At 47.4% G+C, this 23,708-nt stretch overlaps 1 protein-coding gene across 1 annotated transcript in view; it reads left to right on the top strand.

The window, feature by feature from the left end:
- LOC126419772 (fibroin heavy chain-like) overlaps positions 1 to 13,392 on the top strand; it is an 83,143-nt gene extending 69,751 nt beyond the window's left edge. The window contains exons 3-4 of the mRNA XM_050086945.1: positions 5,066 to 5,327; positions 9,570 to 13,392. Of these exons, the coding sequence (XP_049942902.1) occupies positions 5,066 to 5,327; positions 9,570 to 11,730 (2,423 nt within the window). The 3' untranslated portion in view covers positions 11,731 to 13,392. The remainder of the gene's footprint in view (positions 1 to 5,065; positions 5,328 to 9,569) is intronic.
- The last annotated feature ends 10,316 nt before the right edge of the window (positions 13,393 to 23,708 follow it).

The raw sequence follows: 23,708 nt of genomic DNA, 5'->3' as shown, positions 1-23,708 counted from the left end.
CTGCCATAAGTCGGCCCGTTTGACGTCCTACCCCCCCCCCCCCCCGCCCACCCCCTTAACATAGGGTGGCACAGACGACCACGAACGTTTTCACAATTGAATAAAACTGGACCTGATAAAGGAAAGAAATTGCATTCATAGTAATTGAAATCCTACAGCTTTGTCATTTAAGAAACATTGATGGCATTAAAAAAAAAAAAAGTCCTTTAGTTGGTGTGCTTCTGTACGAATTCCGCGCGGGGTAGCCGCACGGTCCAGGGCGCATTGTCACAGTCCGCGCGGCTAACCCCGTCGGAGGTTCGAGTCCTCCCTTGGGCATGAGTGTGTGTGTTGTTCTTAGCATAAGTTAGTTTAAGTAGTGTGTAAGCTGGTGACCGATGACCTCGGCAGTTTGGACCCTTAGGAATTCACACACATTTGTAACGAATGAATGAGGGAAATGAGCTATATATGAAACCTAAACCTTCCAAAATGCTAGTGTCCTTCGTATATTTCGTACATCAGTAGAGACGTCAGTCTTATGTTGAGTAACTTTCACAGCTATTTTTTCCGGAAAAATTCACTGCTAAAGTTGACTTACCTTCCCTTCAAGGAGCAATCTAATGCAAATGTGCAGCAGTCACATAAAATTTAACACAGACGTTCTAAGATCTTCGTAGTTAAAATATACAGTTATCGTCTATAAAGGAAAAAAGTGCATCTCTTTGTAGTAACAGTGGTCGAAACAATTCTTGATAAGTTTCTGAAATAGTAGGTCCGTGTATATTACCAAATACAACGTTTTTTCAGCCACTTTAAGTCTTAATACCGAAGTATCCCTAAGAATCGAGTCGAGATCGTTGTAGGAACACATAGAACACATACAACAGTTTTTCTTTCATCATACTATCATCAAGCGCAAAATTTATGCTGAAAGACTGGGACCAGATTCTCGTTTCACACTGAGAGCACGCCTTCCGGCACATTCCGGTTGTAGCTGGCTCCTTCTGATCCGTAGGTGTGTACCAAGCACGCGAGAGAGCTTCTCTGCTTTCGTAGAGGACCGGTTCCGTTACTGCCTCTCAGATCGTCCAGCCAAGGAATGAGATTCGCCACTCATAAGCTGCCAGATCGTGATAGTAACTTATTTTCATGCACCCGTTTCATCTGATGCATTCGGGGTATACGACACTGCTGATCACGGATTCAGCCGGTTTCTGACATCGTCACCCGCTTTCTGTATGAGACTTTCGTATTCGGTTAGTTTCTTCTATGATGGAGTCTTACTAGTGGTCGAAAGCGTTGTAACATAAAGTTAATCCGTCTGGCAGTCTGTCGTGCAAGGTGTAAACCTGTCGAGCGAGAATGTTAATGGGATTACATTTCATTAACTGCCATCGATATACAACTGAAAGACATCACTTCACGTTAATTCAGAAGCATCCAGTTCTGCGTGCAGAAACACGATGGACGCGAACGTGTGTGGAGGCTCCGAGGGGAACAAAAGTCGTCAGATCGCCCTCGCCTACGACATACGTATAATTTTGACAGCGGACATTACATTTCTCACGTTTCTAGGCATGTGGCTTGACCGCATCTTCGAGGTCTACGTGACGCTATCTTTCAACAAGATAACGCCACATCGTATGTTACCAGTACGGTGGACGATCTCGGTACAGAGGCTGTTTGACTTCTGACCTAGCCAGCACGTTCTCCAAAGCTTTTATCCATTGAAAACATCTTGCCATCAGTTGCCAAGAGGTTGGCACGCCACCACTCGCAGTTGATGAACTCTGGCATACAGATGATACAGCATGAAATGATAAATACCATCCTGTCTTCCAAGCTCGTTTCTACGTTATTTTATCTAGAACATTTAAAGCAGCTTGTAAACAGTGCGTAATTGAAACAATAGTTACGTAGCGGTGCAGATTTTTGCTTCATATCTATTTATTAATTTTACTCTCTCGGTCTACTTAGCCTCGATAGCTATTCATTTGGGTGTTACGACCGACTTGCCCATTCCCAGGGGCATCGACACGTGGAGACTAATCCTAATTCTCTACTAGGAAACATTCAGTCTAAACTCTTCATTACCGTATGTCATTACAGGAAAATTCTAACTCAAAAACTGAAAACGAAAGAAATATAACATCGTAACTAGTTATGATAAGAGATGTATGTACATATGGTACACGACCGTCTCGGAAGTACCTTAAGTGTTTCCTCTATCATAAACGCAACTACATATACACTATCTGCGGTGATCGTACCACGCCAGCCGTTCTGGGGTGACTTGGAAATACTCGAGTCACCAAAACTCCAGATTTAACTATTGTACTTAAAGAATACAATTTGTTTCTACTACTGCAGCGTGAGACACACATGGTTTCTCTAAAACGACACCGAATTTATGTGACATGGTAAGGCTCCAGTCCACACAAAATCTTTTCAGCTCTGTTCTAAAAGTCTGATTCATAATAATGACTAAAGAAACTACATATTTCCACACAGTGAAAAATCAGACTATGTGTTCCCAAACTAAGGCACACTTAAATCTGCTAGATATATTTGTAAGTTTAAACTGCGCAGATTACAATATTCCGCTATAGACTCTTCAGATAGTCGTCTTCACAACTGAGTCCATCAACAATGGAGTCCGAATCCTCAACAGTACCAGGCGGAGTAAACGCCCACGCTTTGTAAGCGAAACCCGTAAGAATCCTTTCAGGCACAACACCGCCAGTGGTTGCTTTTGCGGCTACCGCCGGCACTTGTTTCGTTTGGCTGCACTTCTGTGTGATCCTTTCTTGATGAGACTACTCTGTCCACTAACCCACCTAGTCTTTTATCTCCTAAGTTTTGTGTGCCACGATTCTGATAATATTTGAAGTGTCGATTTTCTGTTTGCTACGTTATGTACTATACTGCACAAATTTATGTCTTTCATTATATCCTCTACCTTTGTATCAGTGCTGTTGTTTGTTCCGTCTGTGTCATAACTGTGTCATAAATGTGCTTCGGGCTATCTACATTGCCACAGTGGCACAAGTCTGTGGATCGCCTCTGATTTCAGTTCGACTCGCTGCGCAGCCGGTGTAGGACCATTGTTGCTGCCAGAGGTGGCGACACTGTATACTAAATTTGGCATCCTGTATATCCCAAACAGTCTACAAATTTTCTCATTCGTTCTTCCCACTATACTGTATACGAATAACAAGTAAAATTTGGTTATTGGGGTTTCATGCCTTAATCTGTAAAAACGGACCTCTTACAGAATTGCTTTGTTGTCCGTCTGTCTTTCTGTCTGTCTTTCTCTCCGACTGGTAAGAACGGTTTTTGACAGGAACGGGTAGACGTACCAAGATCAAAATCACGACACATTCTAAGACCTCTGCTCCCTTAGCATTGTAAAAATGTTAAGTTTCTACGTCAATACAATCAAAGGATACGGATATTCAAGTCAAATGTTTTAATATTCGAAAACTCACTCATCACAAGCTATAGGGTCCCTCCCGTTAACATAGAGTCACGAAATTTAGTAATAAACGGGGTTTCACAGTGTAAGTAAACTAAAATATCCGAAACTGGTTAATTTGTAACCATGCTACATGACTAAGAATTTTTTGGTCATTTTTTGGCCGTCTGTCTATCTGTTTGTTTGTTAAGACCCTTCCTTTCTCTCGAATCGATTGGCTTATCAAGTTCAAATTAATGTCACATACTAAGGTCTACGGTCCCTTGATTACGTAAAAATGTAAGCCTTTAAGTGTATGCAATGAAAAGATTCGTCCATTTGTGTCACACATTCTCAAACTTGCAAAATCACACATCGTAATCTATAGGGTATTTGTCCTTGACCGTAGCACGGGATTAGCCGAGCGTCTTAGGCGCTGCAGTCATGGACTGTGTGGCTGGTCCCGGCGGAGGTTCGAGTCCTCCCTCGGGCATGGGTGTTTGTGTTTGTCCTTCGGATAATTTAGGTCAAGTAGTGTGTAAGCTTAGGGACTGATGACCTTAGTAGTTAAGTCGCATAATATTTCATACACTTTTTTTTTGTCCTTGACCTAGAATCATGAATTCGGCAAAAAGTAAGGTTTCACATACAAGTAACGTAAGAAATATGAAACTTGTTAAACTAACTACGTCACAACATACTCTGTCAACATACTCTGCATTCATAGTAGGTCAAAAACTAACATTATTGCACGCAAAGATAAAAAGTAAGTTTTAGCCATATTTCACTAAGTAAATAAAAAGTGTTTTGTGAAATAGTCTCTCTCTACATAATATATATACTGAAATCCACTGCCTCCTTCTTTTAGTACGTCCAGGCTTGTCTGAAGAAGTCCTTTAGTGATTTTGAAACAGTCTTGGAATTCCTGGGACCAGTATCATGCCAGTATTGGTATCGGTAGCAGGCAAAAATGCTTGAGATTCTCCATTCCCGGGATTAATATAATAAAGTTCGTTCGGAAACCTCAATTTGCGAGTCCTCCTCGGATTTGAACAATTTTTTCCGAAGTTTCGGGTGTTGTAATAAAATTTTTGTAATAATAGTAAGCAGTGCATTTCTTTCTTTGTAAGGGCCGCTATTCGAAATACCCTACGTACATCAGCTTACCTTCCATTAGGAGCGTGGGTGCACTCAGCGACTGTGATATGACTTTGAAATGGTAGAGCACAGCAATCAGTCGTCTTCCCTTGCCAGATTTCATTCGGCAAAACTAGATTTCGGCTGGTGCCTAGCCAATTATCAATGCACCATTTTATGGTATCAATACATGTTCTAATACGTCAGTCCCGTGTGGTTCGGGCTTCTGTGACCGAAGCCCGAACAATGACGTATTAGAACATGCATTGGTACTATAAAATGGTACACTGATAACGGCTAGGCACCAGCCGAAATCTAGATTTGTCGACTAAACCCCGGAAGAAAAGGACGACTGGTTGCTGTGCTCTATCATTTCAGAGCCCTACGTGTTTGTATTTAATAGGTGTTTTTTATCCAGTACATTTGGACTGCTTTCCAAGTGTGCGAGACGCCTTATATACCACGCAAGCGAACGCGGCTGTTTCTTTGCAGGCAGTGCAGTGTCGGGATCGGCCGCGGGCGGCGCCGCAGTCGCCACGCCTCGGCTGGACACGGCCGGCCCAGGCGACGCCGCCCACGTGGACGCCGACTACGACGCCAACGCGGACGCCTCGTACAGCTTCTCCATCGACACGGACTCGTACAAGCGCACCGAGGCGGCCGACCGGCGCGGCAACGTGCGCGGCCGCTACTCCTACTCCAGCCCAAGGGGTGGCAGCCACGGCCTCAGCTACGTCGCGGGGGAGGGCACCGGGTGAGCGACTCGTCTCCTCTCTCTGTTGCTCCACTGAGACAGCGGCTGGTCAAATATTTACCCGGGAAACTCGGCAGACAGACATACGTTTTGGGAAGTTATTTTATTTTATTTTGACAACCAGTTTCCGCATCTCAATAATGCAACACTCAGGCCATGTATGCATTTCATGTATAGACAATCAGATGTATCGATACTAGTTGTCAAGTCTTAAAAGGAATCACTCGAGTAACGAATTCATAGCATTCAGATACTAATGGCATCGTTGGCCCGACCGGTTGGCCGTGCGGTCTAACGCACGGCTTTCCGGGAGGGAAGGAGCGCCTGGTCCCCGGCACGAATCCGCCCGGCGGATTTGTCTCGAGGTCCGGTGAACAGGCCTGTCTGTAGATGGTTTTTAGCCGGTTTTCCATGAGCCTCGGCGAATGCGGGCTGGTTCCCCTTATTCCGCCTCAGTTACACTATGTCGGCGATTGCTGTGGAAATAATTTCTCCACGTACGCGTACACGACCGTTACTCTACCACGTAAACATAGGGGTTACACTCGTCTGGTGTGAGACGTTCCCTGGGGGATCCACCGGGGGCCGAACCGCACAATAACCCTAGGTTCGGTGTGGGGCGGCGGAGGGGTAAAGTGGACTGCGGTAGTCGTCGTGGGGTTGTGGAGCACTGTGGCTGCGGCGGGACGGAGGTCCCCGGTTAACATACAATACAATACAATACAATGCTAGTATCGTTACATCTGGTTGTCTATACATGGCGTGCATATGGGGCCTGAAGGTAGCATTACTGAGATGACGAAACTGGTTGTCAAAATAAAATAACTTCTTGAAACGTACGGCTGTTTGGCGATTTTGCTTGGTAAACGTCTCCTCTCTGGCTCACTCTACAACACATTCTTTCACTTCTTTTGATCAAATGTCTGAGCACAACGAAAAGAACACTCCCTAAAAATTACACAGTGGGTCGCTGTCAGACTAAGAGTCGGAAATGGTCAAATATGCTGCTAAGTTGACTAGCTTGAGGTCTAGTTTTGCAAACAAAAAAAAAAAAAAAAAAAAAAAAACGACACTGAAGCACTTGAAAGTAATCAGCGCAATTAATAAAAACTTTGTGATCCGAGGAAAAATTGAGATATTTCACGAACAGATCCTGCTTGTTATGTAAATGAAGTGTCAAAAAGTTCCTCTCTCCACGACCTAACTCTTTTGCGCGTAAACAGATCCATAGTAAAATCTGTTCCACTTGTAATTCACGCTGTCTGAACAAAACTTGGTCAATTTTGAAAAAAAAGTCAAATGTTTGATTTCTCTAAAAGCAAGAAATAAAAATTATTGAAGTAATGAGCTTTCTAATGTAACACGTTTAAAAACGGACTAAAAATATAAAATAATTTCCCCCAGCCCCATAGAGATTCCAAATCCCATACAGAAACGGAAAAAAGCGCAATATCAAGAACGAGTTGTGCGATTTGAACGAAAGTTGGTACGCGTGTTTATCTGGAAGATGATGTCTTTTCAGATTTCGCGCCAGTCGCTTAAGAGTGGCACTAATAGCGCCACTATGAGAATGCATACCAGGTTTGCTTTAAATACTCGTTCTAATGGTCTTGAGCGTTATATACCTTTGAGTTTGGACGAGCTGAGCTGATGTTAGTCTACAATGCCTTTAAGGCGACAAAAATGCATTCATTAACACCTCGCTACGGATTTTGAACGAGGTCTTGTAAAACGGTTACGAAAAGCTGTATATTCCTTCTGCGATACTGCAGACAGACTTGGTAGGATGTAGCCACTGTGCATGATTGCTGACAGCAGTGGTCACGATAATGTACGTTCGCCCGAAGACTGGGTTCCGGACGGCCATGTGGCACTACCGAGAGAGAAGACCACCTTGTTCGGCGTGGGATTGTGGCACATCGAACGGAATCCTGCAGCAGAAATTTGAGCAGCAGTTGGCACCACGTGGCACAACGAACGGTTGCAAATCGGTTAATTCAAGGACAGCTCGGACCAGACGCCCCGTGGCATGCATTCCACTGACCCCAACCCATCGCCATTTGCAGATTCAATGGTGTCAAGCGAGAAGTCATTGGAGGGCAGGATGGAGGTCTCTTGTATTTTCTGACGAAAGCAGGTATTGCTTCGGTGGCAATGCGTCGGTTAGGAGGAGTCCGGTTACGGCTTCCAACCAACCTGTCTGTGTGCTGCCCACACTGGACGTACAACTGGAGTCACGGTATTGGAGTTATGGTGTGAGATGGGATTTCGTATGACAGCAGGAGTGCTCTAGTGATTATCCTGCGAACCCTGACTGTAAATTTGTAAGTCGGTTTGGTGATTCGACTTGTTGTGCTGCCATTCATGAGCAGTATTCCAGAGGATGTTTTCAACAGGTTAACGCTCGCTGTTGTAACCCAACATGCTCTACAGAGTGTCGACATGTTGTCATTGCCCGCTCAATCACCAACTCTGTCTTTAATGGAACACGTTTGGGACTTCATCGGACGACAACTCTAGCGTCAGCCACGAACAGCACTGACCGTATCTGTACTGACCGACCAAGTGTAACCGGCATGAAACTCGGTCCCACAAACTGACATCCGGCACCTGTGTAACTCAATGAAAGCACGTTTGCATGCTTGCATACAAACTTTTGGCCGCTAATAAGTTATTAATGTATCAGCATTTCACACTTCCAATGGCTTATCTCGAGCTTACATTAACCTGTGATAAAGCACGTTAATCACTCAAATACATTACTTAGACAAATATACTTCTAAAATTTCATTACCCTACATTAATTATTTTTTCATGTAGCGATTTTTTCCGTGAATGCAGTTCTGAAAATTGGTGCCTGTAAGTTGTTAATGGCTACGACAATGAAAAATCAGACTATGTGTTCTCAAACTTAGGCAATACTTAAATCTGCTAGATATATTTGTAATTTTAAACTGCGCAGATTACAATATTCCCCTTTAGACTCTTCAGATAGTCTTCCTCACAACTGAGTCCATCAACAGTGGAGTCCGCATCCTCAACAATGCCAGGCGGAGTAAACGCCCACGCTTTCTAAGCGAAACCCGTAAGAATACTTTCAGGCACAGCAGCGCCTGTGGTTGCTTTTGCGGCTACCACCTGCACTTCTTTCGTTTGGCTCCATTTCTGTGTGATTCTTTCTTGATGAAACTACACTGTCCACTAACCCACCTAGTCTTTTATCTCCTAAGTTTTGTGTGCCATGATTCTGATACTATTTGAAGTATTGATATTCTGTTTGCTACGTTATGTACTATACTACACAAATTTATGTCTTTATTATATCCTCTACCCTTGTATCAGTGCTGTTGTTTGTTCCGTCTGTGTGATAGCTGTGTCATAAATGTGCTTCGGGCTGTCTACATTGCCACAGTGGCACAAGTCTGTCGTTCGCCTCTGATTTCAGTTCGACTCGCTGCGCAGCCGGTGTAGAACCATTGTTGCTGCCAGAGGTGGCGACACTGTATACTAAATTTCGCATCCTGTATATCCCAAACAGTCTACAAATTTTCTCACTTGTTCTTCCCACTATACTGTATACGGATAACAAATAAAATTTGGTTATTAGAGTTTCATGCCTTAATCTGTGAAAACGGACCCCTTACAGAATTGCTTTGTTGTCTGTCTTTATGTCTGTCTGTCTCTCCGACTAGTAAGAACGCTTTTTCTCAGGAACGAGTAGACGTGTTGTTGTTGTTGTTGTCTTCAGTCCTGAGACTGGTTTGATGCAGCTCTCCACGGTACTCTATCCTGTGCAAGCTTCTTCATCTCCCAGTACCTACTGCAGCCTAGTAGAGTATTAATTGAATTAAAATTCGCTTCAGCTGTAGATGACGTGTCTTTTAAAGTACGACTAGTTTAGGAGGCTTAAAGCTTCATCATCAGGAGCCATTAAATTATTTGTGAAGTCATAAGTTTATGACAACTGGGACAGTCAGTCAAAGGAATCAAACATACGCCTGACTTAATAAATTATTGGGTGGTACCTGATGATCGAGCTACAAGCCTCTGATATTAGTTGTGCAGTAAAGGATACACTGTTTACAACTGAAGCTGATGTTTAATTCAGTTAGTATGATCCTCAGTTGCGCATGTTCTCCAAATCAATTGTTGTGTACAACTGAGAATAAAAAAGTGGTATTTTCCCAAATATGTTCCGTGCTCCAATTTGCCTACGTTAAATTTCATTGTTTTCTGGCTTAGATTCGTGGTGACGTCTGGAGCGGCCAAGTCCGATGAGGCCGAGAGCGGCAGTCCAACAGCCTCCGGCGTCGTCGGCTCGTCGGCTGGAACTGGCGGCTACAGCTTCAGCTACAGCGCGGACGACCACAGCCGGCAGGAAGCCGCCGACGCCGCCAACAAGGTGCGCGGCAGCTACACGTTCCGCGCCAAGGGGGAAGCGGCCACGCGCAGGATCGACTACGAGGCGGGCGCCGAGACGGGCTTCGTAGCCCGGGGCAGCCACCTTCCCGTGGCGCCCACGCTGGCCACCATAGCGGGCTACGCCGTGCCTCTGGTCCCCGCGGCGCCCGCCGTCCCAGTGGTCGCTTACTCGGCTCCAGTAGCGCCAGCCCCCTACAAAGGGCCTCCGGCAGACGTCAAGAGCGCAGTCCATCCCGACGGCTCCTACTCGTTCTCCTTCAGCACCGACGAGCAGAGCAGGCAGGAGGCGGCCGACGCCCAGAACAACGTCCGCGGCAGCTATTCCTTCAGGAGCAAGGACGACGGCGTCACCAGGAAGGTGGAATACAGCGCCGGCGCCGCCACAGGTTTCGTGGCGTCCGGCGATCACCTGCCCGTAGCGCCGCCGCTGCCTTCCGCTGCGGCTCCCGCGGTCGTTTCCGCGTACTCTTCCACCGGAGCAGAGGCTGCCGGCGTAGCTGAAGCGGAGGCGCCGGGTGACGCCTCGTACGAGTTCTCCTACGACGCCGGCACGCACTCGAGGCAGGAGTCCTCCGACGCAGCGGGCAACGTACGCGGTCGCTTCTCTTTTGTGGCTACCGACGGTGTCTCGCGGCACGTGGACTACGAAGCTGGTGCCGAGAAGGGTTTCATCGCCAAGGGAGCGCACCTTCCGGTGCCGCCGTCTGTCGGCGACGCTGCGACGACGTACTGCGCCAGCTGCTCCCCGGCGGCACCTTCCGGCTACTCGTTCAGTTACTCTACTGACGACCAGAGCAGGGACGAGCAGGGTGACGCGGCCGGGAACGTCCGGGGAAGCTACTCGTTTACGGCCAAGGACGACGGAAAGGCCCGCCACGTAGACTACAGCGCTGGAGCCGCGACTGGGTTCCTGGCACGTGGGGCTCACCTACCGTCAGTCGCCAGCGTCTCACCTGCGTCGTCGCCAGGCAGCGAAGCGTACTCTGCGCACGGCGGTGGCGCCACCGCTTCTGACGGGTCGTACTCGTTCTCGTACAGCACGGGTGACCACAGCAGGCAGGAGTCGGCAGACGCTGGCAATAATGTCCGCGGGAGCTACTCCTTCGTGGCCAAGGACGACAGCAAGAGCCGGACAGTGGAATACGAGGCCGGAGCGACGACGGGCTTCGTCGCGAGGGGTTCGCACCTCCCGGGAAGTGGAGCGGCAGCAGGCCCGCTGGCGTATTCTGGAGCGGCCGAAGAGGCGGCAGCACCGGCGGCGGCGCCGTATTCGTCGCAGAGCGGCGCCGGCGCAGGAGGCTACAGCTTCTCGTACAGCACTCCGGACCAGAGCAGGGAAGAGACGGGCGACGCCCACAACAACGTGAGGGGCAGGTTCTCGTTCGTGGCCAAGGACGACGGCCAGCGGCGCAGCGTCGAGTACGAGGCGGGCGCCGGGAAGGGCTTCGTCGCCAAAGGCGCGCACTTGCCGCAGCCTCTGGCGCAGGTGCCGGGCGCCGGTCTGCCAGTCGAAAGCGCTCCGGAGGCGGCCGACGCCCGCGCGTCTGCTTCGGGAGGAGACGCCGCCGAGGCCGGGGGCGACGCCAGCTACTCGTACAGCTACGAGACGGACAGCAGCAGCAAGACGGAGAGCGCCGACGCCAGGGGCAACGTCCGCGGCAGTTACTCGTACAGGACGCCCGGCGGCGCGAAGCGGACCTTCCGGTACAAGTCGCACGGCGCCGAAGGCTTCGTCGTGACCGGCGTCGAAGACAGCGGCGCCGCCGACGTCACTGCTGCGGCGGCTACGGCGCACGCGCCGGCTGGGGCTGCGGCCACTGTGCAACCGCAGACGCCTGCCGCGGCGGCGCTGGCGCAGTCGCCCGTCTCCAGGATAGTCGCCGGCGTCGGCTCGGGTCCGAGGTTGGTGGTGCGGAAGTACCTGCCGCCAGAGAACTCGCACAAGTTCGGCTACATCATAGACACGCAGAAGCGCCGGTGAAAAGTCAACACTCTCACAAAATTAACGCACTAACTAACTCTGTTCTGCAATTACGCGAGTTTTCAGGCTATTGCGCTGTGATCGAATGAAATTTCTTCTGAAACCAAATGTTTCGTCTCGCTTTCGGTTGGACAATCTTAAGGGTAAATGCAGCGATGTACTCCCGTACAGTGAATCGAACCGAAAACTCGTTGCTACCCCATCCTCAGCTCCGCTGAAGATGACCTGTGCGTATAGGAATGAAATTTTGGTATGTGCCATGAAAATCCGTTCGACCACTACATAATACCCTGGAATACTAAAATAATTGTAACACTACAATTTATAACCCTATTCTTTCATTTATTTCCACCTGATCTTCTCAGGGACCAATGTGAGATCAAGTTTGTGTCAGTGGACGTTTGATAACACTAAGAAACGAGATATAGTGACATGAAGTGTTGTTCTCTTCTCTCTGTGTTCATTTTCTTCTGGGTTCTGCAAAAAATACTTATCACTACGCTCGTATCTATTACGTATGCGCTGGTTGTGTCGTAATTACTGTGTATATTTGTCCAGGTGCTCTTTACTGTCTCTTCTCCTACACTTCCCTTTCTGTACAGCTCAGGCTCTCGAGAAAGAGACTGTTAAAGTAACTCGCTCACTTAATCCTTTTGTTACTTTTTTGCCAGATCTTTTTATTTTCCCCTTATAAAACCTACATATCTTTCTAAGAAATAGACCTTTCATTCTAAACTATGTAATGCTAATATTAACAATGCGGTATCTACGAAATATAGTGAAATTATCTTACGGTCCTTTCGTAGACCTTGTAGATACTGTGTGGTCACAGGGCCTGATGTAACATAATGCCTGTATAGCCTATGGACGTTTATCAGGTAAAGTGTTTTTATTGAAGAAGAATCAGTGTGCCGTGAATTCCTGTGGATAATCTCTCGAGATCACCATTATTTACTTACAGCAGCTAGGCTATAATAACACTGAGTTTGAATGGTTTTACATTGAGACTTAGGTGTTTGAATTAGTGTTTTGTAGATGTCCCATTCGAAGGAGTTGCATAGTCATTTATTTTAACAGAACCTTAGATTAGAGGTTCCGTTCTTTGCACAGCATTTAAGATTTACGAGATCCATAACGTGTAACAAGAATTTTTGAAGTGGTAATGTGTGAGGGATTGTATGAATCTTGTTTTTGTATTGAGACTGATCCTGTTGTAGTATGACGACCTAGCAATGTTTTTCGGACTACCGTATGACTACGAGAACCACTTACTGACGACACTAGCAAAGTACACGGACTTGTGACGACATTTATGTATTAACAATGTGTTCATGTAACAACAAAACGGCGCGTCGTATGAAACACGATTCGGTCGCCGAAAAAAATATAGAAGAAACAAAGAGTTAAGTTCTTTTATAAATATCGCTGTGAATTTTTGTTACATTTTATTAAACAAAACTTGGAGCAAATGCACAAAAATATAAAAAAGTAGGATGTTCCCTTCATGTAAAGTATCGATTGTACAAGGCGTTACATTATCATGAAATATGATGTGTGTTATGTACAAATCTGTGATAATGCAGCAATACTCATTAGATTAGGAATATTTCATGGAGTTATTTGTAACGCAAGTGTTCAATAAAACATTTACATAAAACTGTATTTGTGTTTTCTGTTTCCAGCATCAACCTTCTACAGCGTTTCCTTCATTTCATGTGTACCGTACGCCTTATGTTGGTTTGTTTGCAAAGCCAGTTATTTGACACTCCTTAAAATCACTCACCAATCGTCTAGAACCATCTCTACACCAATATACAAGCAAAAATGAGGAAAGTAAACAAGCCCTCGCATTCCAGAATCTATACAATGGAAATGATTCAGAAAAAAAACAGTATTCAGTTTCTGCAACAAGAACTTGGACGTGATACTTCCATGAAAGCTTTTCAAGTACCGCAGTTCCTATAATTTAAATTGGTCTACTCGCTAACTTTGTGACTACGTCAGGACAGTAAAATTACATTTTGAAAGAGGTCGGTGTCAGAAGCTGCATGCAATGCGTTTCGTTGTAGTTAACTGTTAACTTCGCATGTGACGGCCACGTCCTGATGCTACGAACTACCTTTCCAGCTAGATAACATACATTCCATCGTACGTTGTTCATAACAACACTTCTGTCATCTCCAAAGAGAAAATTTTTGAACACTCTTTCATGTTCAGTATTAGATTGTTCATATGTAATAAGAGATGAAACGGATGCAGGACAGAGCTCAGTGGCACCCTCCACTATACATTATGCCAAACAGATTCAAATCCCTTCCTTGTGCCAGTCAGATTCAAATCTCTTCACTGTTCTTTTGTCAACAAAGCACAGTCTTCTGTTTCCTTCTTTACAGACATGAATTGAACCATCGTTGAGCAGTTTACTGACCCCACTATGTTTCAACTTATGCCAAACATTCTGCAACAATTTTTAATGCTGTGTGGCCTTTACTAGCTCCGTGTACATCCATCAGCTCAATTGATTAAACTACCCACAAAATATAAACTTAGGATATAACCTGTTACAGTACTTTTACCCTCTATCATAGTCAGTGGCCGACGCGGAAGCATCGGCGCTGTGCACACCGTTTGCACCAGGCTCAGTACTTAACAGTCGGCAGGAGGAAGCGTACATACTGGTGACTGAAGACAACAGCTCGCAAGTAACGTTCTTCAACTAACCATGGAGTCATAAAGAGATGGATAGAGGGGGAAGGGGTGGACAAGTATACAGAAAGACCGAACACACTTCCTGATACCGCCAGGAAAACTATTGCCATTCTAAACAGCTTCCTGTAGTCTGTCAATGGATAACTACACGTCCTGCATGGGTTTAAGGGAATCTTGTACCATGCACCCTGCGAAATAATGGCAAGGTCAGATAACATGACGGAGGTGTATAGCGATCACTCATCCTATCTCCAAAGTAGACCACAAAGGCTCAATAATATTGAGCTCTGGTGACTACGTTGTTATGGGCAGATGTGGCAGTTGGTCCTCGTGGTCTCTAAACCAGTTCTGATTGATGCAAGCTTTGTGAGCAGGGGCCTTGTTGTCTGGGAACTCATCCTCATCATGAGGGAACAGACATTGTACCATGGAATGGACCTGATCAGCCTTATTGCTGACTTGGCAGTAATGGGACACTGCAGAGTAACATGGGGCACACAAGTATCAACAACTTGCTGACGTTCGGATGCACTGAGTTCCGTCACAAACCACTCACAAAGACACAGAACGTAATGAGGACACTGCAGGGGTGCCATTCCTAGTGAACTTGAAGGCATCTGATTTTACATGCATATCTCACTGTGTTTCCATATTTTTGTCCTCTTCTTTCACATTCCAAGGAATTTATTGAGGTTTGCATCTGACTTTCGTAGTACTAAACCGGTAATTAGTGAGATACGTACGGGATTGCAACGACTATCGGTTTCACCCCTGAAGATGTATAGGGATTACAATTTTGTACCTTGTAAAATGCGGTATTCACAAAAATAAATTCGAAAACCACGTGTGAAATATTCCTAGATCATACAAAAGGTAGGTACATTTTAAGATATCTTTGGTAGTGGTGATCAAAGGAACTGTGTCCCGTGCCGTATTAGGTTTACAAACTATGTGTGTTTAAAACTTACCTTTTGAAACTCCAGCTGATCCAAACGGTGCTGCAAAACTGTGGTGAAGTGTTTGTAGTTCGACAGGAGCACTGGAGTACTAACGCTCGCATTAACGTTCATATCGGGGTTAGACCCCTGTAAGCCGATACTGCGAAATAATGTTATGGGGCATCGCGCTCTCGTCACGTATGACGAGCCGCCGCGAACAGGCGCATTATGCGGTCACACGGGTCATCTGGGGGCAAAGTGTGATCAGCTGCATGTACCTAATCAGTTACAGCGAATCAGCACAGTAGGAGGTTCTCAGAGCAAACCTGCCACTAGATCTTACGTGACGGCCCTGTCATAGAGGTAAATCCAGTCAGTGCATACACCTGCTGAAGCTCAACCAAGTCTGATAAAACATTTTGCTCATATGAAACAAAAACAAATAGTAGTGTCCCAGAACGTAACACCTCATGTAGAAAAAAGACTGTGTTTACAATCTGAAACTGAAGATGTCCTTACTACAATCACCTTAACCAATGCAAACAAAACTAGAAAATATCGGGAATGACGCAGACATTACGCTGAGTCTCGCAACCGAACAGCCAGCACCGATAAAGATCATTAATGAAATTGTGGCACCTTTACCTAAGAAGAAAAGAGTGCTGTCTCTACATATACCATATACTACACTCCTGGAAATGGAAAAAAGAACACATTGACACCGGTGTGTCAGACCCACCATACTTGCTCCGGACACTGCGAGAGAGCTGTACAAGCAATGATCACACGCACGGCACAGCGGACACACCAGGAACCGCGGTGTTGGCCGTCGAATGGCGCTAGCTGCGCAGCAATTGTGCACCGCCGCCGTCAGTGTCAGCCAGTTTGCCGTGGCATACGGAGCTCCATCGCAGTCTTTAACACTGGTAGCATGACGCGACAGCGTGGACGTGAACCGTATGTGCAGTTGACGGACTTTGAGCGAGGGCGTATAGTGGGCATGCGGGAGGCCGGGTGGACGTACCGCCGAATTGCTCAACACGTGGCGCGTGAGGTCTCCACAGTACATCGATGTTGTCGCCAGTGGTCGGCGGAAGGTGCACGTGCCCGTCGACCTGGGACCGGACCGCAGCGACGCACGGATGCACGCCAAGACCGTAGGATCCTACGCAGTGCCGTAGGGGACCGCACCGCCACTTCCCAGCAAATTAGGGACACTGTTGCTCCTGGGGTATCGGCGAGAACCATTCGCAACCGCCTCCATGAAGCTGGGCTACGGTCCCGCACACCGTTAGGCCGTCTTCCGCTCACGCCCCAACATCGTGCAGCCCCCCTCCAGTGGTGTCGCGACAGGCGTGAATGGAGGGACGAATGGAGACGTGTCGTCTTCAGCGATGAGAGTCGCTTCTGCCTTGGTGCCAATGATGGTCGTATGCGTGTTTGGCGCCGTGCCGGTGAGCGCCACAATCAGGACTGCATACGACCGAGGCACACAGGGCCAACACCCGGCATCATGGTGTGGGGAGCGATCTCCTACACTGGCCGTACACCACTGGTGATCGTCGAGGGGACACTAAATAGTGCACGGTACATCCAAACCGTCATCGGACCCATCGTTCTACCATTCCTAGACCGGCAAGGGAACTTGCTGTTCCAACAGGACAATGCACGTCCGCATGTATCCCGTGCCACCCAACGTGCTCTAGAAGGTGTAAGTCAACTACCCTGGCCAGCAAGATCTCCGGATCTGTCCCCCATTGAGCATGTTTGGGACTGGATGAAGCGTCGTCTCACGCGGTCTGCACGTCCAGCACGAACGCTGGTCCAACTGAGGCGCCAGGTGGAAATGGCATGGCAAGCCGTTCCACAGGACTACATCCAGCATCTCTACGATCGTCTCCATGGGAGAATAGCAGCCTGCATTGCTGCGAAAGGTGGATATACACTGTACTAGTGCCGACATTGTGCATGCTCTGTTGCCTGTGTCTATGTGCCTGTGGTTCTGTCAGTGTGATCATGTGATGTATCTGACCCCAGGAATGTGTCAATAAAGTTTCCCCTTCCTGGGACAATGAATTCACGGTGTTCTTATTTCAATTTCCAGGAGTGTATATACTATACGAAATACATATAGCTCAAAAAAATCTAGTTAACAAGACAATGTCACTACGGAAAGCGAAAGGAAATAGTTAAGCCCGTGAAAAATGTCCCAAAAATGGGTCAGTGTCACGACCGGAAACAAAGCCGATATTAGCCGTATCATCTCAGCCACTCAGGAGTGGCGAAAGGTTAATACTGAAACACGGAATGAACAAGTAACGATAATGAAAGACTGAATATGATCATGGCCTGCTGTGGTCTCATTATTATACAGTGAAGCGCCAAAGAAACTAGTATAGGTATGCGTTTTCGAATACAGATACATGGAAACAGAATAAGGCGCTGCTGTCGGCAACGCCCATATTAGACAAGTGTCTGCTGCTGTTGTTAAATAGGTTAGGCTGCTACAATGGCATGTTATTAAGATAGAATGGCAGGTTATCAAGGTTTAAGTGATTTTGAACGTGGTGTTATAGTCGGGACACGAGCAATGGGACACAGCATCTCCAAGGTAGCGATGAAGTGGGGATTTTCCTGTAAACCATTTCCCGAGTGTACCGTGGAATTCAGGAACCAGCAAAACATCAAACCTTCGACATCGCTGGAGCAGGAAAAATATCCTGCAAGATCGAGACAAACGACGACTGAAGAGAATCCGACGAACTTGGGCAATTCCAGCATGACAATGCGACATATCAAACGTCCAGAGTGGCTCCAGAAACACCATTCTGAGTTTAAACACGTCCGCTGGCTACCGAACTCACCAGAAAGGAACATTATTGAGCATCTTGGATATTCGGGAATCCAGCCGGATGTTCGCGTCGTTCTCGCACGATATTTCAACAGCGAGGCACGCTGTTGAAATATCGTACGAGAACGACGCGAACATCCGGCTGGATTCCCTAATATCCAAGATGTCAACAGATCGCCGGGAAAGCATGATGAATTATTGAGCATATTTAGGAATGCCTTGCAACGTGCTGATCAGAAGAGATATCCACCCCCACCCCCCCCCCCCCTCCCCCACCGCACAACATAGGTTTTGGTTAAATGTTTGTCTTGTAACTTTCACGATATTCTGGTTCCTGTACCAAATAAAGTGCGTGAAGACCCCACTTACGTCGTAAGTAATACTGTAAGCAGACTGAACACCTACTTCCCCTACCAACTAGCGACATTCTGTCACTTAGCTATTCTGATCTTTTTAGCTGTCTGGAGGTAAATCAAACGAAAGAAATTGTTACATTTTACACGTTTTCATTCACAATGTCATCTGGAATAAGGTTCTTTAAGAAGGAAAATCTTGATTCATATGTAATGCTATACAAATAATATATCATGCTAATCCACGATCATCTTGTAGACTGTAATTCTTCATGCTTTCCCGGCGATCTGTTGACATCTTGGATATTCGGGAATCCAGCCGGATGTTTCTGGAACAGGTCAAGGAAATGAGACAAGCAAAAAAGGACGTTGCTGTGGAATACTTAACTTTAATCCATAAATGGTGAACATCGCGTCTTGACGGTACATGTTTTACAGCATCAATAGTAACTGGTAATGGCGCCTTGCTAGGTCGTAGCAAATGACGTAGCTGAAGACTATGCTAACTATCGTCTCGGCAAATGAGAGCGTATTTTGACAGTGAACCATCGCTAGCAAAGTCGGCAGTACAACTGGAGCGAGTGCTAGGAGGTCTCTCTAGACCTGCCGTGTGGCGGCGCTCGGTCTGCAATCACTGATAGTGGCGACACGCGGGTCCGACGTATACTAACGGACCGCGGCCGATTTAAAGGCTACCACCTAGCAAGTGTGGTGTCTGGCGGTGACACCACATTCCTCCCCCGCAAATCGGTGGACGGTTGTGGCATAAGGCTTCCGCCCGCTGTGGAGAGGACCCCATGTTGACGTATGGGACGAGATGGGGAGCCTAACAGCAGGCGAGACTGTGCCACCCGCACCCTGCCATTCGGACCGAGGGGAGCTAGGAAACGCCTGAAAACCCGCTCCAGGGTGCACGCCAACATGCGGTGTATGCGCCCGTAGGGAGACAGGAGGGGCCGAAGGGTCGACCTCCATCGGGCCAGGGCACCCGACGGGCGAAGACGACTTATGGTACGGAGCGGGCTAGAGTTCCATGTCGGAGGACAACGGGTCACGGGAAGCGATCGGCGGCGCGTGACCCAGGGAGGCGCCCGGCGGTTGCAGCGACGAGTCCACTGCGGGCGTCGCCGGCGGGAGAACAGGCGGCGGTGGTGTTGGCAGCGCGTCGCCATGGGGCAAAATGGAAGGCAGCGTCGGTAACACCTGGGGCTGAGGCGAGCCAGTAGATGGGTCCCCAGGGCGCTGACCGGACGGCACCGTCGCTGAAAGCAGACGCGGAGCGGCAGAACCCGTGCGATGACAGAGGCACAGCTGATTGAGATGCCGACGCACCTCACCAGAGGCCCCCAAGACCAGATACATAGCGCGGTCGAGGCAGCGAAGAATGCGTCCTGCGAAGCCAACGCCGTGAACCACGATAGTTGCGATAGTATACAACGCCGCCTGGGGCAAAAGCAGGCGTCTGCCGCTGCACAAGAACCTGATGTGGCGGATGTAGCAAAGACATCAAGGTTCGATGAGGACGACTGTGGAGCAACTGAGCCGGCGAGCGACCATGTCGGGGCTGAGAGCGATACGAAGACAAAAAGAGCAACAACGCATCCTCCGAGAATGCGACTCTTTCAACTTCAACATCTGTGACTTGAAAGTCCTGACCAAACGTTCAGCGTCACCGTTTGACTGTGGCGGAAACGGCGCGGACGTCAGAAGTTGAATACCATTGGCCTTGCAGAATGACTGAAATTCTGCGGACATGAATTGTGGGCCATTGTCGGAAACAATAGTCTGTGGAAGACCTTCAATGCAAAAGATAGCGGATAACGCTTGGATGGTGGCAGATGACGTCGTGGAAGACTTCCGGACAACAAAAGGAAAATTACTGAATGAATCTACCACAACCAACCATCGAGCATTCCAGAATGGACCAGCAAAATCGATGTGTAAGTGTTGCCAAGGGGAAGTGGCTTTTGGCCATGCAAAGAATTTTCGCGGTGGTGCTGATTGTTGTGCGGCACACACCATACAAGAAGAGCACATTTTCGTAATCGCAGCATCGATTCCGAACCAAGTACAGTGCTGACGAGCAAGTGGCTTCGTGGAGAAGCCGTAAGACATAGAACTGTAACGAACGTGGGACCACGACCCTGGACTGATCATTATCAGAACGCAACAGCAAACACCACGTCGAACAAAAAGTCTCTCCTTGTGAGCAAAAAATCGGCGAACCAACGGATTCCCGATCTGTGACTTTGACAAGGGCCATTGCGTAGCAACAAAACGCAGAACGGAAGCAAGCACAGGGTCTGCAGCCGTGGCTGTAGCTACACGACGAAAATCAATCGGAAACGATTCGACCACGTCATCGGTTTCCGAATCAATGAACATGCAAGCAAGTTCAGAGGAATCGAATGCTCAATCCTCAGCAACAGGCAAACGGGACAACGCATCGGCGGACCGTGCTTAGCAGTGAACCGATACAAGATATCGTAGCGGTACTGCGAGAGGAAAATAGACCAGCGAATGAATTTCTGCGCTGTACGTGGAGGTACAGGCTTGGTCGGATAAAAAAAGCGATGTCAAAGGTTTGTGGTCTGTGATGATGGTAAAAATCGACCACGTCATCGGTTTGCGAATCAATGAACATGCAAGCAAGTTCAGAGGAATCGAATGCTCAATCCTCAGCAACAGGCAAACGGGACAACGCATCGGCGTACCGTGCTTAGCAGTGAACCGATACAAGATATCGTAGCGGTACTGCGAGAGGAAAATAGACCAGCGAATGAATTTCTGCGCTGTACGTGGAGGTACAGGCTTGGTCGGATAAAAAAAGCGATGTCAAAGGTTTGTGGTCTCTGATGATGGTAAAGTGACGACCATACAAGAAATCATGAAACTTTTTAACACCAAATACGAGAGCCAATGCTTCTTTCTCGATCTGTGAATAATGTCTTTGCGGCGACGAGAGCAATTTGGACGCAAAGGCAATAGGGCGATCGTGCGAACCGTCTTTGTGCGCAAGCACAGAACCGATCCCGAAACCAGATGCATCCACCATCAACAAAAGGGGTTTCCGGGAATCGAATGGCGTAAGGCAAGTATTGGAAATCAACGCCGATTTCAACTGGCGAAAGGTGCGTTCGCAGTCCGTCGTCCAGACGAACGGAACATCTTTACGGCGTAAGCGCTGAAGCGGAGCTGAAATGGAAGAGGCGTGTGGGATATATTTATGATAGTAATTTATTTTTCCCAGCACACTCTGTAGCTGCTTCAAATTCTGCGGCGAAGGCACGTCTTGTATGGCAAGGAAGTGCTCTGGACTGTGATGTATGCCTTGGGCATTGAGTACATGTCCCAGATAAGGTAAGTCATGAGCAAAAAACACACATTTGTCCTTCCGCAAGCGAAGACCATTTTGTCGCAAGCCCTGAAATAATGTTCTGAGATTGGCTAAATGTTCTTCTTCCATCTTTCTGGAGATCACAATATCGTCCAGATAGTTTGCTGCAGTAGGGACCGACGAACAAACAGTTTGTAGATATTGCTGAAACAATGCAGGGGCGGATGCACACCCGAATGGCAGTCGTTTGAATCGATACAAACCAAGATGCGTGTTAACCACCAAAACACGCTGGGATTCTTCGTCCACCGGTATTTGCAAGTACGCATCTGCTAGGTCCAACTTCGAAAAATATTTACCCGGGCACAGTTTGTCAAAAAGATCTTCCGGGCGGGGTAAAGGAAAAGTTGCAGTCACTAGTTGTGGATTCACTGTTGCTTTGAAGTCCACGCAAAGTCTCAATTTTCCTGGAGGGTTTGAGAAAATTACTAAGCGTGATGCCAGAGAGAAGCCTGTACACGTTCAATTACACCTTGTGATTCCAAATCGTGTAATGTTTTTGCGCGCTCTGAAAAATTTGGGTTGGGCGTTGACTTTCAATTCCAAATGCGCTTTATAGTTCTTAGCGCAACCAAGGCCCGGTGCAAAAATGTCTGCAAATTCGTAACATAGACGAGAAACACTGGCTGAAGGCACCGTCTGGTTCACTGATATGACCGGATTGACTATAGACAATTTAAACAACTGAAATAAATCTAAACCAAACAAGTTCACTGCAGAAGAAGAACAAAGGACGTAAAATGACACAAGCTTTGTTTGTTCCTTGTATGTTGCCAGAAGGCTGCACTGTCCTAACACAGGGATCTCTTGTCCTGAATAGCTACTGAGCTTAACATTTGCGGCATGCAACGGAGGTGTGCCCAGCTGTTTGTACGTGTCTTGATTGATCAGTGAAACTGCAGCTCCGGTATCGAGCTGGAACGGTATCACTTTACCGTTAAAGTCCAAATCTACAAAAAGTTTTTTGTCCTGCTGACGACAAGAGCCACTGTCTCGTGCAACATGAACTGACACTGGTACAAAATCACTTGCGACTTGACGGGAGTGCCGGCGATGTCGACACACACTATTTGTGGGACAAACACAGTCACTGTTAGAGAGAGTGGCACTGGGCGGAGTGGCATGAACTATATGAATTTCCATGGTTCGATTCCGATTCCAGCGTGAAGCAAAGGGCCTGGAATGGTTCTGAGCTTCCGAGCTGAGCTTTTTCTGACAAACACTTTGAATATGTCCTTTTTTATTGCAGAAAAAGCAAATAGCTTGGCGTGACGGGCAATTCTCACGCAAATGTCTAGTAGCACACCACGGGCATGATTTCACTGCATTTGCTTGCTTGCGTGGCACACGCAGCTGAAAGCCAGGCGGCTTTGGCGCGGCCGGGCGCGAGGACTGTTTACTGTTCCATGCAGCTCGCCCGGCGGGCCGCTTAACCTGACACACGAGTGGCGAAGTTTCAAATGATTCCTGAGCAAAGTCAAGTGTGTCCTGCCGATCCAATATGTCCATCACTTGTTGAAGGGAGAGATTGACTAGTTTCAAAATCTGTTCCCTTATACGAACATCAGAAACGTTCTGTGCAATTGCATCATGCACCATAGTATCTGAATAAGGGAGTCCACATTCACACTCAAAACCACAATCCCTAGTAAGGCCTTGCAAGGTTGCAACCCACTCCCGATTAGTATGACCTGCCATAGGTTTTGTACGAAAGAAGGTATACCTTTTCG

The sequence above is a fragment of the Schistocerca serialis genome, chromosome 9 (genome assembly GCF_023864345.2).
Source record: "Schistocerca serialis cubense isolate TAMUIC-IGC-003099 chromosome 9, iqSchSeri2.2, whole genome shotgun sequence".
Classification (NCBI taxonomy): Eukaryota; Metazoa; Arthropoda; class Insecta; order Orthoptera; family Acrididae; genus Schistocerca; species Schistocerca serialis.
The sequence above is the reverse complement of the archived record's forward strand: the minus strand, read 5'-3'. Positions and strand labels throughout refer to the sequence as shown.